The sequence below is a fragment of the Polyergus mexicanus genome, unplaced genomic scaffold, assembly GCF_030449975.1.
Source record: "Polyergus mexicanus isolate NDT 795.1 unplaced genomic scaffold, iyPolMexi1.0 SCAF_4, whole genome shotgun sequence".
NCBI lineage: Eukaryota > Metazoa > Arthropoda > Insecta > Hymenoptera > Formicidae > Polyergus > Polyergus mexicanus.
This window is the reverse complement of record NW_027223324.1, coordinates 10,418,281-10,433,003: the sequence shown is the minus strand read 5'-3', so window position 1 is coordinate 10,433,003 and position 14,723 is coordinate 10,418,281. Positions and strand designations below refer to the sequence as shown.

The window sequence follows — 14,723 nt, the reverse complement described above, 5'->3', positions numbered from 1 at the left end:
TATAAATTCGATAATCATTTGCGATTGTCTGTGCTCTCTCTGGTTCGCTTACTCTAGATCTGGTTTTTTCAAATTATTCTAAAAAACTTGATCATTCGATGGGACGCTCTGACAAAATTCTAATCTATCATTAAATATTATTAGACCCCTGACAATGCATGAGAGATTACTTTATTATAAAATATTAGCTACAACAAATTTGGAACGATTCGAGAATGATTAATCGACTCATAATTTGAAATTTATCGAAGAACGATATTGCGATTCTCGAAACATTCGAGGCTATTTTTCTTTTTAGTTATTGCAATATCGAGAGAACGTTACACATGGCGAATCTCTAACGGTTTGTTACAGCTCTCAGTGTCGCGTATCGCATATTATTCTCGCGTTGTATATATTTATAATGGGGTTGTGTAATGTTGAATGTGTAGAAAGAATAGCGCAATATCTCGACGTTCCTTCAAAAAGGCTAGAGGTTTCTAATAAAAATGTGAGCATTATTATTTATTTAATCAGGGTCTTAAGCGTGATAACTTTGCTCCCTATGTATGTTTGTAAAAGTTAATTAAATTGTTAATTTTCCATGAAAGACAATGTTTCCTCGCAGAATGACATCAAATTAAAAATAACGATAAAAAATCAACAAGTTTGTCTGAAATTAATTGATACATTAAGCCACATATGATTATCGTTTCAGATAATACTTATTCCAGAATGTGAAAAAAATTCGCCACCCATTCAAGGGTTCAGTACTATTATACAAGCACTACTTGCAAGTTCAAAATGTTCCAATATGCTCTCTAGCGAAAAGGAAGTGCAGGCTCTAACGCAACAATGGTTAGAATATGTTGCAGTATGCGTCAATCAAGCTGATCTTCCTGTTAATGCCAAGAGAGTATTCAATGTAATGTCATGATTCTTGTCTATACTTAAAGTAGACAGAAAATCGAATATCGATGTCCTTTGATTGTAGGAACTAAATACAGTATTGAAAGATGTACCCTATATAACTGGTACAGAGAAGACCATTGCAGATGTCACACTGTATTACGTCTTATATTCTATAATGGTAACAATCAATTTATATAATGCATTGTTTTTTTACAAATTCTAAATAATGATTAGTATAATATTCATATGTTGCTTCTTCACAGAAAGGATTAAGCCAACAAGAAAAAGCTCAATACATCCATGTATCAAGATGGTTCGACAATATTCAACAGGAAGAAAAATTAAGACAGGATTTAGATCTAATATCTTTTAATTTATTGCACTTATTTTTATAATATAAATCGAAATTCAAAAAAAGATAACGGTTTGACTTTTTTAAATTTAAATTTTGATAAAAATAATGGTTTAATGTTCTTTTATCGGAAAAGAAAAATTTGAAAAATAACTACATTATATATTTAAAAATTAGGGAAAAAATTATTAAGAAAATTAATTTTAAAAAAATTTATTTTGTGTCACATGCGCATATATACATAAAAATACGTTAATATAATAACTTATTATCGCTATCCGTAGTATATACTAGAATGGCAAAACATCATGGACAGCTAATAAAACATTAATAAATCCATAATATTTGTCCGCAATTTTAATCCAATTATGAATCTAGTACGGACATGCACCAACTGATTGTTTTACCGTGGCACCGAAAAGTGAACATGTAGTTCGGCTGGCTCTAAAATGGATCTAGTTAACATTACTGTATCAATTAGAAAAAACGTATGAAAAACGGTGGTGTGACCACTCTCAGGCTTCTCTCTGATAATACTGTTCAATGCTTTCAATATTAAAAATGTAAAGATCTATGTAGTTATTTTAAAGATATAATAAACATGAACATTTTCAAATTATTTTATTACCGACAGTGTAACATTAAACCGTTGATAATGTCGGTGCTCTGCAATTATTTTCGAACTATCGATAATATCGACAGCGTCGCGCATAAATCTATCCCGATGTCGTTCCCTCGATAAACGTTTTATTCGTGCTTGTAACCATGCTATATCGTTTCCTAATGAATCTAACAATTACTTCCTTCAGTACGCGCGATATATAGCCTTTCCAATCAATTTTATCGCACATACTATAGAAACAATGATGGTACATTGTGACAGGTGATTAAGTGGCTCTCAAACTCCCACGCTATTATCTATCAATTGATCGTTATGTGTATGTACATATATATGTACAATGAATCGCATCGTCACGAAAGCGATGCTTGACGTTCTTTCGCTTAACCATGAAGAATGTCGAGTCTTTCACGGTCGCTGCGTTTAGCAACGCGTGCGCAGGCATAGCTTCGTCGCATTGTCGCAAAACGGAGAGCAGTAACCGCTTGCCTTCAGTGCAGTAGTTTTGGCCTAATTCTAGCCTAACACCGAGAGCTGTCTTCTTTATTCCTGCAATAGTCTACTAATAACTATACGTAACGAGATGGCAGATGATTCGAGCGTACGCGTTGCCGTACGGTAAGTAAATATATGTACATTTGAAAGAGAGAGAGAGCAAAATTGGGCTTCAATCCGTATATTTCGGTCCATCTCGGCCAAGAGAGCCGATGACGTTTAATCGTTTGAACGAAGAAACTGTTCAAGATTAATCTCGCGCGTATTCGAACGCACGCATTATTTCCAAACCACAAGAATAATTTGATTCTTTTCAAGAACAAGTTATTACAATACACTATATTTTTTTTTACATACTTCTCATCCTGTCATCGAGCTTTCAACGTCTTTTATGTCTAAACATTAACGTCAAGGATATCGCTGGAGGAAAAATACCTCTCTCGCGTTGTGTTACTCATACGATCGCGTAATAATTGCAATTTCCGAGTAACGAAAAATTTGAGAATATTTTTCTATCATATATATGTCATTATGACGGAAAAATACAGGAAAGGGAGGAGGATTAGAAACATCTCGCGATTAGAAACTTGAATGTCAAAAGAATTCGATATCCTGCGCACAACATCTGGCCGATCGCGAATACCGATCTCCGAACATCTCCTTTTACGATATGTATGTGCGTGGGTTTTTAATTACCGCTTGCCAAAAGAAACACGCACCCCGTCAACTTTCATGATAAATATGTGTACGATCTTTAAAATTTTGTAAAAAAAACTTACGATGTATATCAGTTTGTTTTTCGAATTATTTATTTTTATTTGTCATGCAAATTGGCAAAAAATTTACCATGAATATTGATTGTTTGTTGCAGAATAAGGCCTCAAGTAGCTCGCGAAGTAATCGACATGTGCAGGATTTGTACTCAAGTACCTCCAGGGGAGCCGCAGGTTTTCCTCGGACCCGACAAGGCCTTTACTTATGATTACGTTTTTGATACTCAATCAGATCAAAGGACGATTTACGAAACATGCGTGAATCGTCTCGTGGAAGGCGCATTGGACGGATACAACGCAACGGTCTTCGCCTATGGGCAGACCGGCTCGGGGAAAACTTACACCATGGGCACCGGTTTCGACGTGGAAGTCGACGAGGATATAATCGGAATCATACCTAGAGCCATCGGACATCTTTTCGATGGAATAGCGGATAAGCAAGAACGCGCGAAGGAACGCGCGCAAATGCCTCCGGAGTTCAAGGTATATTCCAAAAGCGTTCTTATATATATGTATTATATACAATGACGTTATTACTTTTATATTAAATATTATGTTCAAGGCATGTCAGCAAAATTTATTTTACTAATTTGATGACAATATATTTTTTTTATCATCAGGTTACAGCACAATTCCTAGAATTATATAACGAAGATTTAAAAGATCTATTAGAGCCGGGAGGGCCGAGAGGCGGTGCGCGTATTCACGAGGATACAGCGGGTAATATACATTTGGCCGGAGTCGAACCGCGCGTCGTAACCAGTCCTCAACAAGCATTGGAGTATTTGCGATTAGGCGCGTTATCGCGCACAACTGGATCCACGCAAATGAACACGCAATCCTCGAGATCGCACGCTATATTTACATTATATATTAAACAGCAGAGATGCATCAAAGTCGAAGATCCGGACGCGGACGTTGACACGAGCGGCCTTGAGCTGACGAATGAATTTGAAACGTTAACCGCGAAATTTCATTTTGTCGATCTAGCCGGTTCTGAGAGGCTGAAGAGAACGGGTGCCACCGGTGATCGAGCAAAGGAAGGCATCTCTATAAACTGTGGATTGGTAAGACTCTTATAAAAAAGGGAAAAAAAAGGAATATCAGCATATGATCATGTACATTACTCGTCTTTTTTACAGTTAGCGTTAGGTAACGTTATTTCCGCTCTCGGTGATAAAACAAAAAAAGCTTCACACATACCGTATAGAGACTCAAAGTTAACCAGATTACTTCAAGATTCTCTCGGAGGTAATATAGCTTGTGATATCGCTATAATAAGATGTGATTTTAAATATGAAGGGCATCTAATTATAACTTCAAATATTTCAATTGGATATTGCAGGAAATAGTCAAACTGTTATGATAGCGTGTGTATCGCCGAGCGATAGAGATTTTATGGAAACTCTAAGTACTCTAAAATATGCGAATCGAGCAAGAAATATAAAGAATAAAGTTACTATTAACCAGGATAAGAGCTCGCGAACAATCGCTTCGTTACGACGAGAAATTCAACAGCTTCAATTGGAATTGATGGAATATAGACAAGGCACGTTTGATAAAAAGCTATTATATTATGTTATTCAAACATTATGCATAATAATAATTTCCTTTTTCGGTTTTTTAGGCAAGAGAGTCGGCGGTGAAGATGGAGTTAACGATGCCTGGCATGAAAATCAGATGTTGAATAGCGAATTACAGAGTCTGCGGACCAGAGTAAAAGCACTTTCAGAGACAATTGAAGCATTAACTGCCAAAAATGTTCTTTTATTAGCGGAAAAAGCAGCAGGTCAGTGGGTAGCGGCAACAAGTGGAGGTGATGAACAAGTGACTAGTTTGGTCCAAGGCTATGTTCAAGAAATAGAAGAGTTAAGAGCTCGTCTATTGGAAGCGGAAGCTATGTATCAGCAATTAAAAAAAAGACAGATGCAGGTATACTTACATAAACTATATTATAAGATAAAATATTAAAAGATGTAATAGATCGGACTGATATTAACAAAATATTAATTAGGTCAGCGCTGCAAATCCATATGGGGATAGTTCATTCCATTCCGATTCCGCATCTGTATTAATCGATGCTAAAAAGGATGTTGAAAAGGAGATAGAAACGCTAAAAGCTTTAAAGGAACAATACAGTAACACTAGCGTTACCGCCAAATCTGTAGATGAAGGAGAAATCGATGATGCGGAAAATGCACAGGACTCTGTAAGCGAGGATGATTCCGATGATGATTCGGATCGTAAAGGCATGTTTAAATGCAGCATGTTACATTTTTTACATATGTATATTATGTTTATGATAGCTGCTTAACAGTTAATAGCAATATTTAAGGAATGCGAAGATGTCTCATACACAAGTATTTTCATTACACATTAATTTTACAGAAGAAGACGAAGAAGAAGCGGCTATGGGTCGTGAGCTGGAGGCGCTAACATCCGACATCGACGTTAAGCAACGTCTGATACAAGAGCTTGAGCTTTCCCAGAGACGTTTGCAAACTATGAAACAGCATTATGAAGATAAATTAGCTCAATTGCAAACTCGTATTAGAAACACACAAGAAGAAAGGGATAAAGTGTTGCAATCTTTACAACAACAACCCACACCGCCTACTGAGAAGGTGAAAAAATTACGCGACGAATATGAGAAGAAGCTCTCTAACATGCAAAAGGAAATGCGGCTTCTTCAATCTGCTAAAAAAGAACATGCGAGGTTACTGAAAAATCAGTCGCAGAGTGAAAATCGGTTGAGAGGTCTGAGAAACGAACTTTCGGAAATGAAACGAGCGAAGGTGAAGCTTTTGAATAAAATGCGGGAAGAGGCGCAACGACACAAAGAAAATGAGCTGAGACGCAATAGAGAAATAGCGCAATTACGTAAAGAGAGTCGCAGGCATGCGAATGTGATTAGAACGTTGGAAGCAGACAAGAAAATGAAGGAAGTTGTACTTAGGCGTAAGCAGGAGGAGGTGACGGCATTACGAAAAAGGGATCGAGGATTGAGCCAAAAGGCTGCCGGTCGTGCACCAATCAGACCAATTAATCCCAAAGCATTGAAGCAAAGATGGCAAACATTCGAGAGAACAATCACTAAACAAGCATTGGCGAAACAGGCTGCTGCAGAAACGGAGAGAGAAATGGAAAGACTACTTCAAGAGAGGGAAGAATTGGGAAGAGATTTGGAGAAGCTTCAAAAACATAAAAGTCAAATTACAAGCGTAAGAGGTGACATCACCGATATTGACGAAGAGATCGATAATGTGCGGAGTAAAATCAGTTATTTGCAGGTAATAATTAATAACAATCTTTTTTAATGCAATTGTTCTCATTTTCACTACTAATCTTGCAAAAACTTTATAGGATAGTATCGCGGAATGTCAACGAGATATGGTCGAAATGGGTGACGGTGAGGCGGAAGGTGAACCCGGTGTCGAAGCGCTCATTTCTACGATCCGAACGGTGGACGAAGCACAATATTTACTTCAACGAATGCTCATGTTTACCGTAGAACAAAGCTGCGTAGCTGCACAGAAACAGCTCGAAGTGCGAGATATGGAATCACGGCTTAATCAAGTTGCACAAGAGAGCGACGTGCAACATCAGTTACTCGAGCATGTTTTACGCGATCGAGATCTTTTATCTCTTACCAATAATCAGAATAATATATCAACTTATAGTCCAGCTAGCTCAAGAAGCTCTTCTCCCGACAAGTAAGTCATTACTTTCGAGATTATTTTTCGAATATTTCATCATTTTAAATCTCATGATATATTGTATTGCATACAGCAGCGAAAGTTATAGCCAAATCATACTTGGTGAAGAAAAACAGCGTAATAGCAAAGTCAGAAGAAGAACAACACAGCCGCAAGAACTTCTTTATGGTATACATGTTAGTCCTGAGAATATGACGAAAGCGGAAGATCAGAATCAGAATTATAATCATCCTCTTACTAGAGTCCCCAGTGCACCAGGTAGCCTAAAGTAAGTAGCCCAAGTACGATCGCTTTTAAACTCCTTGTTTGCTTGTGAAACTGTGAAAAAATTGACTAAGTACAATTCATTACCTTTGACTAAATTTTATATCAGAGGACTAGTGTTAACACGAAATCAATATGGTAGTACCGGCGGATCGCCAACTTTGAGTCGTCGTGACAGCACTTCGCCCAGAGCTTTGCGACGGCCGATTCATCCAGGTGGAGGCTCCATGTGAGTGATTGTCCTGCAGCATATTCTTGTTCTTGTATTCCTTGCATACATTTGTCTTGATGCTCTACTCCATGCACTATTGAATATTTTTATTTTCTCGAGATGAAATCTTATTTTGTTGATTTTTTGTTTGAGATTATAGGAATCAAGTACAAGTATTTTGTGCCTATAAATATAATATCCAATAATTATTGCATACAGACACACAGATACACATAAAATATACAAAAAGTGTAAGTTCCAAATGATATTAAATGCTGCAGGTTTTGTGAGAGAAATAAACTAGTTTGAGATAGATCGAGTTGTTGTAACAAAAAAAAAGGCCAGCATAAGTGGAATTATATTACAAGGAAAGCATCTATTATATTGCTTTCCATTGTATAACAAATATCTTTGAGCTTATCAAATGAGATGTTCAATAAATATTTCTAAACATTATTTATATATTGTAAAATAAATAAGATTTTTTACATGTGGATATATATGATATAGTACAGCGTGTATAAAGATAAAAAAATACTAAATCTTACTTTTGTACATCTTGTTTTCAAACGCAAATGGCATTTTTAATATATTTATATGTTTAAAGATAAGTAAGATGTATCAATATTATTTTATATATTATTATTATATATCTTATTATTTTATATATCTATATATATTTTGGCAAAAAATCTGACAACACAATATAATGCCAAATGACTTTTCATCTTATATTAACATATTGTTAACGATTACAACGAGAAAAGATTAGATTTAGAATTAATTTATACAAAATATTCTTTAATATGTATATAGATGTAAGAGTTATTTTCTCTCTGTAACATAAAATAAAGAAATAAATAACGAACGTTGAAATAAAAAGCTCAAATACGGTAGCTATCAAAGAATCTCCTTTTGACACAACATACTTGTTTCTTACTTTTATGAAATTTGCATTTAATAATGGCTGAAACTAATAATTGTGCTTGATTGTGCGCACTATCCTTGTGTTATATAAACTTTCATGAAAAAGCTTCGTTAATGATACTTTACTGCACCTCTTTTTCGCACATGCATGTTTTCATTTAATTTTTCAAGTGTGTATGATTATTATAATTAGCTTAACTTAATAGCCATATGCCGGCTGACTAACACGCTAACATAACAAACGCACCTACTCAGGGAACAGGTAACCCATACGGATGTGTCTTCGCCTCCTGGATCGCCGACTACGTACAGACGATTCAATAGCCGCGAAGAAAATGTATTCTCGAGACTAACCGCGAGTAGACAACCAATCGCGTCTGAGCCACAACCGATGAAAGGAATTATCTCGCAGTATCAGGGCAAGGTAAAAAGTGCAAATTAACGATCTCTTTTTAATTCTTTCTTCTGAGACAGTTTTTTTTAATATGATTCTTCCAGATACAACCGCGAGCCATTTTGCAATGTTCTCACGTAGCAGAAGGACATGGCAAAGCTGTCCTCACTATATGCGTGACTTCGGATCTACTCTTCAGCGGCTCGAAAGGTACGTGAATGTGATATCAAAATTTTTACATAATAATTGCGTGCATAATTAAAATGTTACCTCGCGAATTTTCAGATCGCACCGTGAAGGTATGGGATTTAGAAACGGGAATCGAGAGTATGACTTTAAGCGGACATCCCAATAATGTGGTCGCTGTGAAATATTCTGCCACACATCGGCTTTTATTTAGTGTGTCCGCAGCTTACGTTAAAGTCTGGGATTTAAGAGCCGGCAGCTGCGTAAAGACGCTATTCTCCTCGGGTCAGACCCAGACTGGCCCGATTGCATTGTCAACTCCGTCCAGAATGTTGCAAGTTCCCATAGGGGAAACGACGATTAATGATCTGGCGCTCAGCTTGGACGAACAGGAATTGTATACAGCATCCAGCGACAAAGTCAGAATATGGGATCTTCGTAAATTGACCTATACTGCTAAATTAAACATGCCGCACACAGCGGCCGTTATGTGCTTGGCTGTCGCCGAGGATGGCAGAGTGATAGCGGGTAGTAAGGATCATCTGATATCTCTAGCTGAGCCGAATATGTCCGGCTCGTCCATCAGCTTAGCGCCACCGCATTACGATGGAGTTCAATGTTTAGCTACGGTCGATTCCACGCTATTTTCCGGTACGTTCTCGTTTCGGTTATCAACATATAATCAATATACAAAAACTTTTCATGTGAATTATTTTTCAGGCTCTAGAGATATGTGTATTAAACGATGGGACCTGAGTAAAATGGAGTTGGTTCAATCTCTCAATAACGCCCATAAAGATTGGATCTTGGGATTGTGTATGATAAATAACGGTTCCGTAATGATCTCTGGATGTCGCGGTGGTATACTCAAGGCATGGTCCGTTCCCAAGGATTATTCGGGAGAATGCACACCTATTGGAGAAGTTCGGGCGCACACTTCCGCCATCAATGCTATCGCGACCAATCAACAGCACATATTTACAGCGAGCAAGTAAGTAAAAAAGAATATCTTGATACTTTTATATTTGGCCGTGTCCAAAATAGTTAGCAAATAGATAGCTGTTTGCAGATCAATTATAAGATTAAAGTACATGATTGAATTAGATATTTGGGTTCAGCTATGGACCATGCTACGATATTCCAGGTGAAATAACGGTCTCGGATGTTGATTTCAGCTCTGGAGAGGTGAAGCTGTGGCGTATACCCGATTCTTCATTATCGATGTCTATCTCCACAGTTTCCCTTTAATTTTATTTGCTTTTTGCTTGTATGTTAATGTGTTGTGCATTTAGCTTATATATATATATATATATATATATATATATTTCTTTTTTCTTTTTTTCCAGTAATATGCATGTTTTGTCTAATTGAGTTTAATATAATAATGTATTCTACATCATAATGTAAATATAATGTGGCGATAGGGCCATGTTTATTATGCTTATAACATTTATCGAATGTTATCATACATTGGGTTATTTCGCGTAATATTATATTTATAAAAATAGTTTAAATCAAATATAAACGCGCAAACAAATATTCTATAAATGTAAAATCTATATTTTTGTTTGCGCTTTATATAATAATTGCCAAAAACTAAAAATTAAGCTCTTCTTTGAAGATAATCAAATTTAAATATACGAGATCGTTTGTTTGCCTAACTTTGTAGGTACTTTTTTTTTATGGAATATAAAATTGTTTTTGTTAATCGAATCAAAATGACAAAAAGACTTAATGATCAACTTTGCGTAAATCTCTTAAAGTCTAATGTGTATGAATGTTTAATTTATATATGTTATTACTTGCTTCTATGTTGTTTACTCCACTTTGGTGCTTTGCATGGTCATCGTGTCAATATGAAGCGATGGAACTGTGAGATTGTGGAATTACTGTAAACGAGACGCAAGGACCTTCCACAGGAGCAACTCATTGAAAAGCTAACATGCACCATACCACTAAATATTGTATTTAATTTGCAATTATACAGTTTAAATGATAATGCACTTGACCACATCTGTTATGTTTAGTTCATATTTTTTATACATTGCTATTATATTGATTTTTTATAGTATTATTGAGAATATATTCTCCAAATAACTTTTTTATATTCTTTGACTCGATTGCATATTTTTAATAAATGTTAAGTAAATGTATGTGATAATTATGAAAAATGTAGGACATGTTAAATTGAACAAAATGAATTGAATTACAATGTTAAGAAAATTCGTCTGAAATAGGAATTATGTGCATTATCATATATGCCTAAATGCTACAAGGATTTAGATAAAATGTTATCTGAAACGAACAAAAAAAGAAGCTATGTGTTATATAATATTTATTTTATTAAGAACATAAAGATATGGTCGTAATCATAATAATTATAATATTTATTCTTAATACAAATAATAATTGTCGGTTAATACTGTACAGTCTGAGGTCTCTGTAGATTCCAAATACTGGATATTGTCAGGGTTGGCTGTTATTCAATCTTCTTCTGTGAAAATTTTAAAACAGTTATCTCTTAATGTTATATGCTCATAATTGCTACTGAAAAATAAATCAATTATATATATATATATATATATATATATATACACACACACACACATAAAAAAAAACGTAGTTATAGAATTTTAATTGATTAATAGAAAGGTTTTCGCTATATACCTCTTTTTCTTTTTATGTGCGGTAAGTGATTCTTGACCACTATCATCCTCGCTATCCTCTGATTGACTACTACTAGTACTACTCGACGAACTACTCGAAGAACCACTCGAGGAATCACTGGCAACACCAGTGTCCGTTTTTACATCTATGCTTTCCGCTAGTGCTGCCAGTTCAGGTTCTTTATCATAGAGTACTTGTAACCATTTCTGCGACAATTTCGGCCTCCCTCGCACCTGATTGCAACGAGTTGTTTAATGTTACATGTTTGTAAATTACTTTTTTGTTACAATCATGAATCTAGATATTTTTGCGCATGCAACTTTTTTGATAATATTTCAATCTATTATCATACATAAGATGTTACATATTACGTTTTGCATCGGATTCCTACCGTTTTGTGCCAAACCACCGGGAAGTTCGTGCGTGAACAGAAATTCTGTGTCACTGCTATAGTTTGATCAAGATTTAAGACAATATGCCACCAACCACCAGGAATAAAAACGGTCTCACCAGGAACCTGTAGAATTTCTATCGGGCGGCAATCTTTCGGCCACGTAGGTAGCTTTGTGCGGGGATAGACAATAGAAAACCATGTAATAGCTTCATCCCTCTGCTTACCACCTTCGGCTGCAGTTACTTTTAAAAGCTCGCGAGGAGTATGCGTAGGAAATAGGCACCAACGTTTATGACCAGAAATTAATGCATTCCATGCACTGGTACCTAATGGATCTATATGTATTCCTGTACCTGTTATAATAATATTATCACAACTAAATGTTATACACAAATATTGTGTTAATTACAATTTTCTCACAATCTTACTAAATGTATGTGATACATACACACTATTATATGATTTTTTATTGAAATATGTAATGAATTATTGATCTCTGACTCAATGTTTGTTGCAAATTATTATAAAGTAGAAAGAGATATAATGAATCGTTTTAACGAGGCAAAAAGATTTATAATAATTACACAACATATACAGGATGTATCTGAAATGATGCACTAAACTTTAGGAGCACCTAAAGTTTAGTGCATAATTTCTGATAAACCCTGTATATTAGCTCCAAAATACTCACCAGATCTTGCAGGACCCATAACAAACCAACGGTATGGGGGCCTTCGATGTTCTCCAGCATAACGAAACAGATCATCCCGGAAATATCTAGGAATTATATAATCTTCCAACAATCTTTTCCGCCTTGGATGTTCACCGAACGAACTATCGAAAATGTATAAGGGAGAATCATCTTCATTATTAAACATATAACAAATGTAATATTTCATCTTCATTTTTACACTGTATCCCTCATTGTCTTCTCCGCACTTAAACTTTTGATTCCGATATTTCTTTGCTAACTTCTATAATCACATAAAACAATAGAATTCAAAAATTAAAAATATTGTAGAATTTTTTACAATCAATTTTATCAATGATGTTTAGTGTGTTTACATTCATTGGTCTAATATTTAAAAAACATCTTTGCTTCTAATTGTTTCGTATTTGCAAAGCACAGAGAATCAAGTCAAGTTATCATTGAATGTTATAGATTTTTGAATATAAATACACTGGATTAACATGTACTAATTGTATATATTAAAATCATGATAAGAGAACAAACCTCTATAGTCCACTTGTGCTGGGCTCGCCAGCCATTTTGAACACCTCGTATTATCACAGGTTTGTAAGGTTTCTCATATTTCTCTACAAAATCTTCCGTAGTCACGTCGGATTCATTAATTCGTTCGGCATTGTCCTCAAATTCCCAAAATTTTCGAAAATTCTTACAATAATTGTGCTGGGTCCATGCGATCTTATCGGCAAGCTCTAAAAATATATATAAATAAACTTTCAACAATGAACTTCTAATCCTCAGATCTCGTGATTGTCATTTAAATTAGTTTTGTTTTCGAACTATATAATGCTACAAGAATATTAACGTCGACAAGTATTCAACATGAATCATATATCAAATTAAATTAACGAATGACTGCAAATGGTAAATGAATTAAGGCTATCGGGAAATTAAATTACATCATCGTCATCCAAGGCTTTGGGAAGAAGGGGTGGGGAAGAATAGTAGTTTCGATAGATCTTTCTCGCTCTTTCTTGAGAGAATCAGCGAACGGCACAATTTTGATTTATACCAAGAGAGAGCTCGGACATTTAAAAGCTGCGTGTAATAGATAAATGAGAAGAGACGAAAAAGCCGAAGGAAGGCGAATATCGACGTACGATCTTGGCGTTTTTACACTGTAGGTTATAGATCACAAGTTCCATTTTCTTTACCTGGTCGAGCCTTCCTTTTCACTTCCCTGATTCTCTTTTTGTCGCGATGATCCAGTTCCCATTTATCCGTCATGACTACGTTTATATATTATCAAATTAAACTAATTGCGTAGTATATATATTTACAAAGAGATTATACTGGATAAAGATACTTAAAAACGCATTGCAAAATGTTGAACGACGTTTAGTAATAACCTGCAATGACGGATGGTACCCGAACTCAGTGTTGCCAAATCGAAAGAAAATATTTCACTAAAGGATTAGGTTTTTTTTTTTAATTTGCAATCCCTAGAAAATTTTGTATTTGAAATGAGATAAATATCGGAAAAAGAATTCTCTCTCTGTAAATACATATTCAGATATTCATTATTAATTATACATAAAATATGAAATGTGAGATTCGAGTAACATCCGTTCGTATTCGCTGTTCATGTTTGTTCGCTCAGTGTATATTCACCTTTAGTAATTTATTAGATCGCGTGTAATTTAACACCAGTAAAAACACACCACGTATCATAGGTTTATACGATCATCAATTCTATCGAAAAAATAATTACGAATTGAGAAAAAATGATTATATTGAATGAATTTCGTCGTAATATGTATAAAAGAAAGAGGGGTTGCGAATAGAAACACACGAGTGAAACATATTCGCGTTAAAATATTCATAAATAATTAGACACCGAATTCACTCTGGAGAGGAAATATTCGATGAAAGATTCACGGGAAAATAGAAATATTTTCGCTCTCGAGAAAATATCTCGAAGAAACCAGCAGCGCGCGTGCATATTCGCGTGGGGCGACGATCGAAAGAATGATTGAAAGAGAAAATAAAAGTAAAAAAGAAAAGGTAAAAAACGCGGTTGGTCTACGCGAATAATGCTCGGACCGGATGTGCTGCCGCACGGGCACGCACGGCAGATGGAAGAGAT

At 35.3% G+C, this 14,723-nt stretch overlaps 3 protein-coding genes across 6 annotated transcripts; 2 read left to right on the top strand and 1 right to left on the bottom strand.

Moving 5' to 3' along the window:
* Window positions 1-314: 314 nt before the first annotated feature.
* Aimp3 (aaRS-interacting multifunctional protein 3) lies at window positions 315-1,843 on the top strand. Its single transcript, XM_070294421.1, has 4 exons — window positions 315-490; window positions 698-904; window positions 974-1,069; window positions 1,155-1,843. Exons 1-4 carry the CDS (start codon window positions 404-406, stop codon window positions 1,284-1,286), a joined length of 522 nt encoding a protein of 173 aa, XP_070150522.1. The 5' UTR covers window positions 315-403; the 3' UTR covers window positions 1,287-1,843.
* A 206-nt stretch (window positions 1,844-2,049) lies between these two features.
* Klp31e (kinesin-like protein 31E) lies at window positions 2,050-11,337 on the top strand. Of its 4 annotated transcripts, none has more exons than XM_070293742.1 (16): window positions 2,050-2,480; window positions 3,229-3,613; window positions 3,751-4,197; window positions 4,273-4,381; window positions 4,476-4,679; window positions 4,758-5,062; window positions 5,145-5,379; window positions 5,519-6,420; window positions 6,494-6,843; window positions 6,923-7,114; window positions 7,220-7,339; window positions 8,504-8,672; window positions 8,747-8,852; window positions 8,928-9,479; window positions 9,549-9,819; window positions 10,691-11,337. In XM_070293742.1, exons 1-16 carry the CDS (start codon window positions 2,446-2,448, stop codon window positions 10,767-10,769), a joined length of 4,461 nt encoding a protein of 1,486 aa, XP_070149843.1. In that variant the 5' UTR covers window positions 2,050-2,445; the 3' UTR covers window positions 10,770-11,337. The 4 variants fall into 4 exon arrangements, with proteins under 4 accessions (XP_070149843.1, XP_070149842.1, XP_070149845.1 ...); XM_070293741.1 differs by having other exon boundaries at window positions 6,920-7,114; XM_070293744.1 differs by lacking the exon at window positions 10,691-11,337 and adding an exon at window positions 10,004-10,303 and having other exon boundaries at window positions 6,920-7,114.
* Psr (bifunctional arginine demethylase and lysyl-hydroxylase PSR) lies at window positions 11,162-13,999 on the bottom strand. Its single transcript, XM_070293746.1, has 6 exons — window positions 13,792-13,999; window positions 13,124-13,329; window positions 12,581-12,863; window positions 11,887-12,242; window positions 11,496-11,728; window positions 11,162-11,322 (listed from the first exon to the last, which is right to left on the bottom strand). The coding sequence occupies exons 1-6, from the start codon at window positions 13,862-13,864 to the stop codon at window positions 11,295-11,297; spliced, it is 1,179 nt and encodes a 392-aa protein (XP_070149847.1). The 5' UTR covers window positions 13,865-13,999; the 3' UTR covers window positions 11,162-11,294.
* Between the last annotated feature and the right edge of the window lie 724 nt (window positions 14,000-14,723).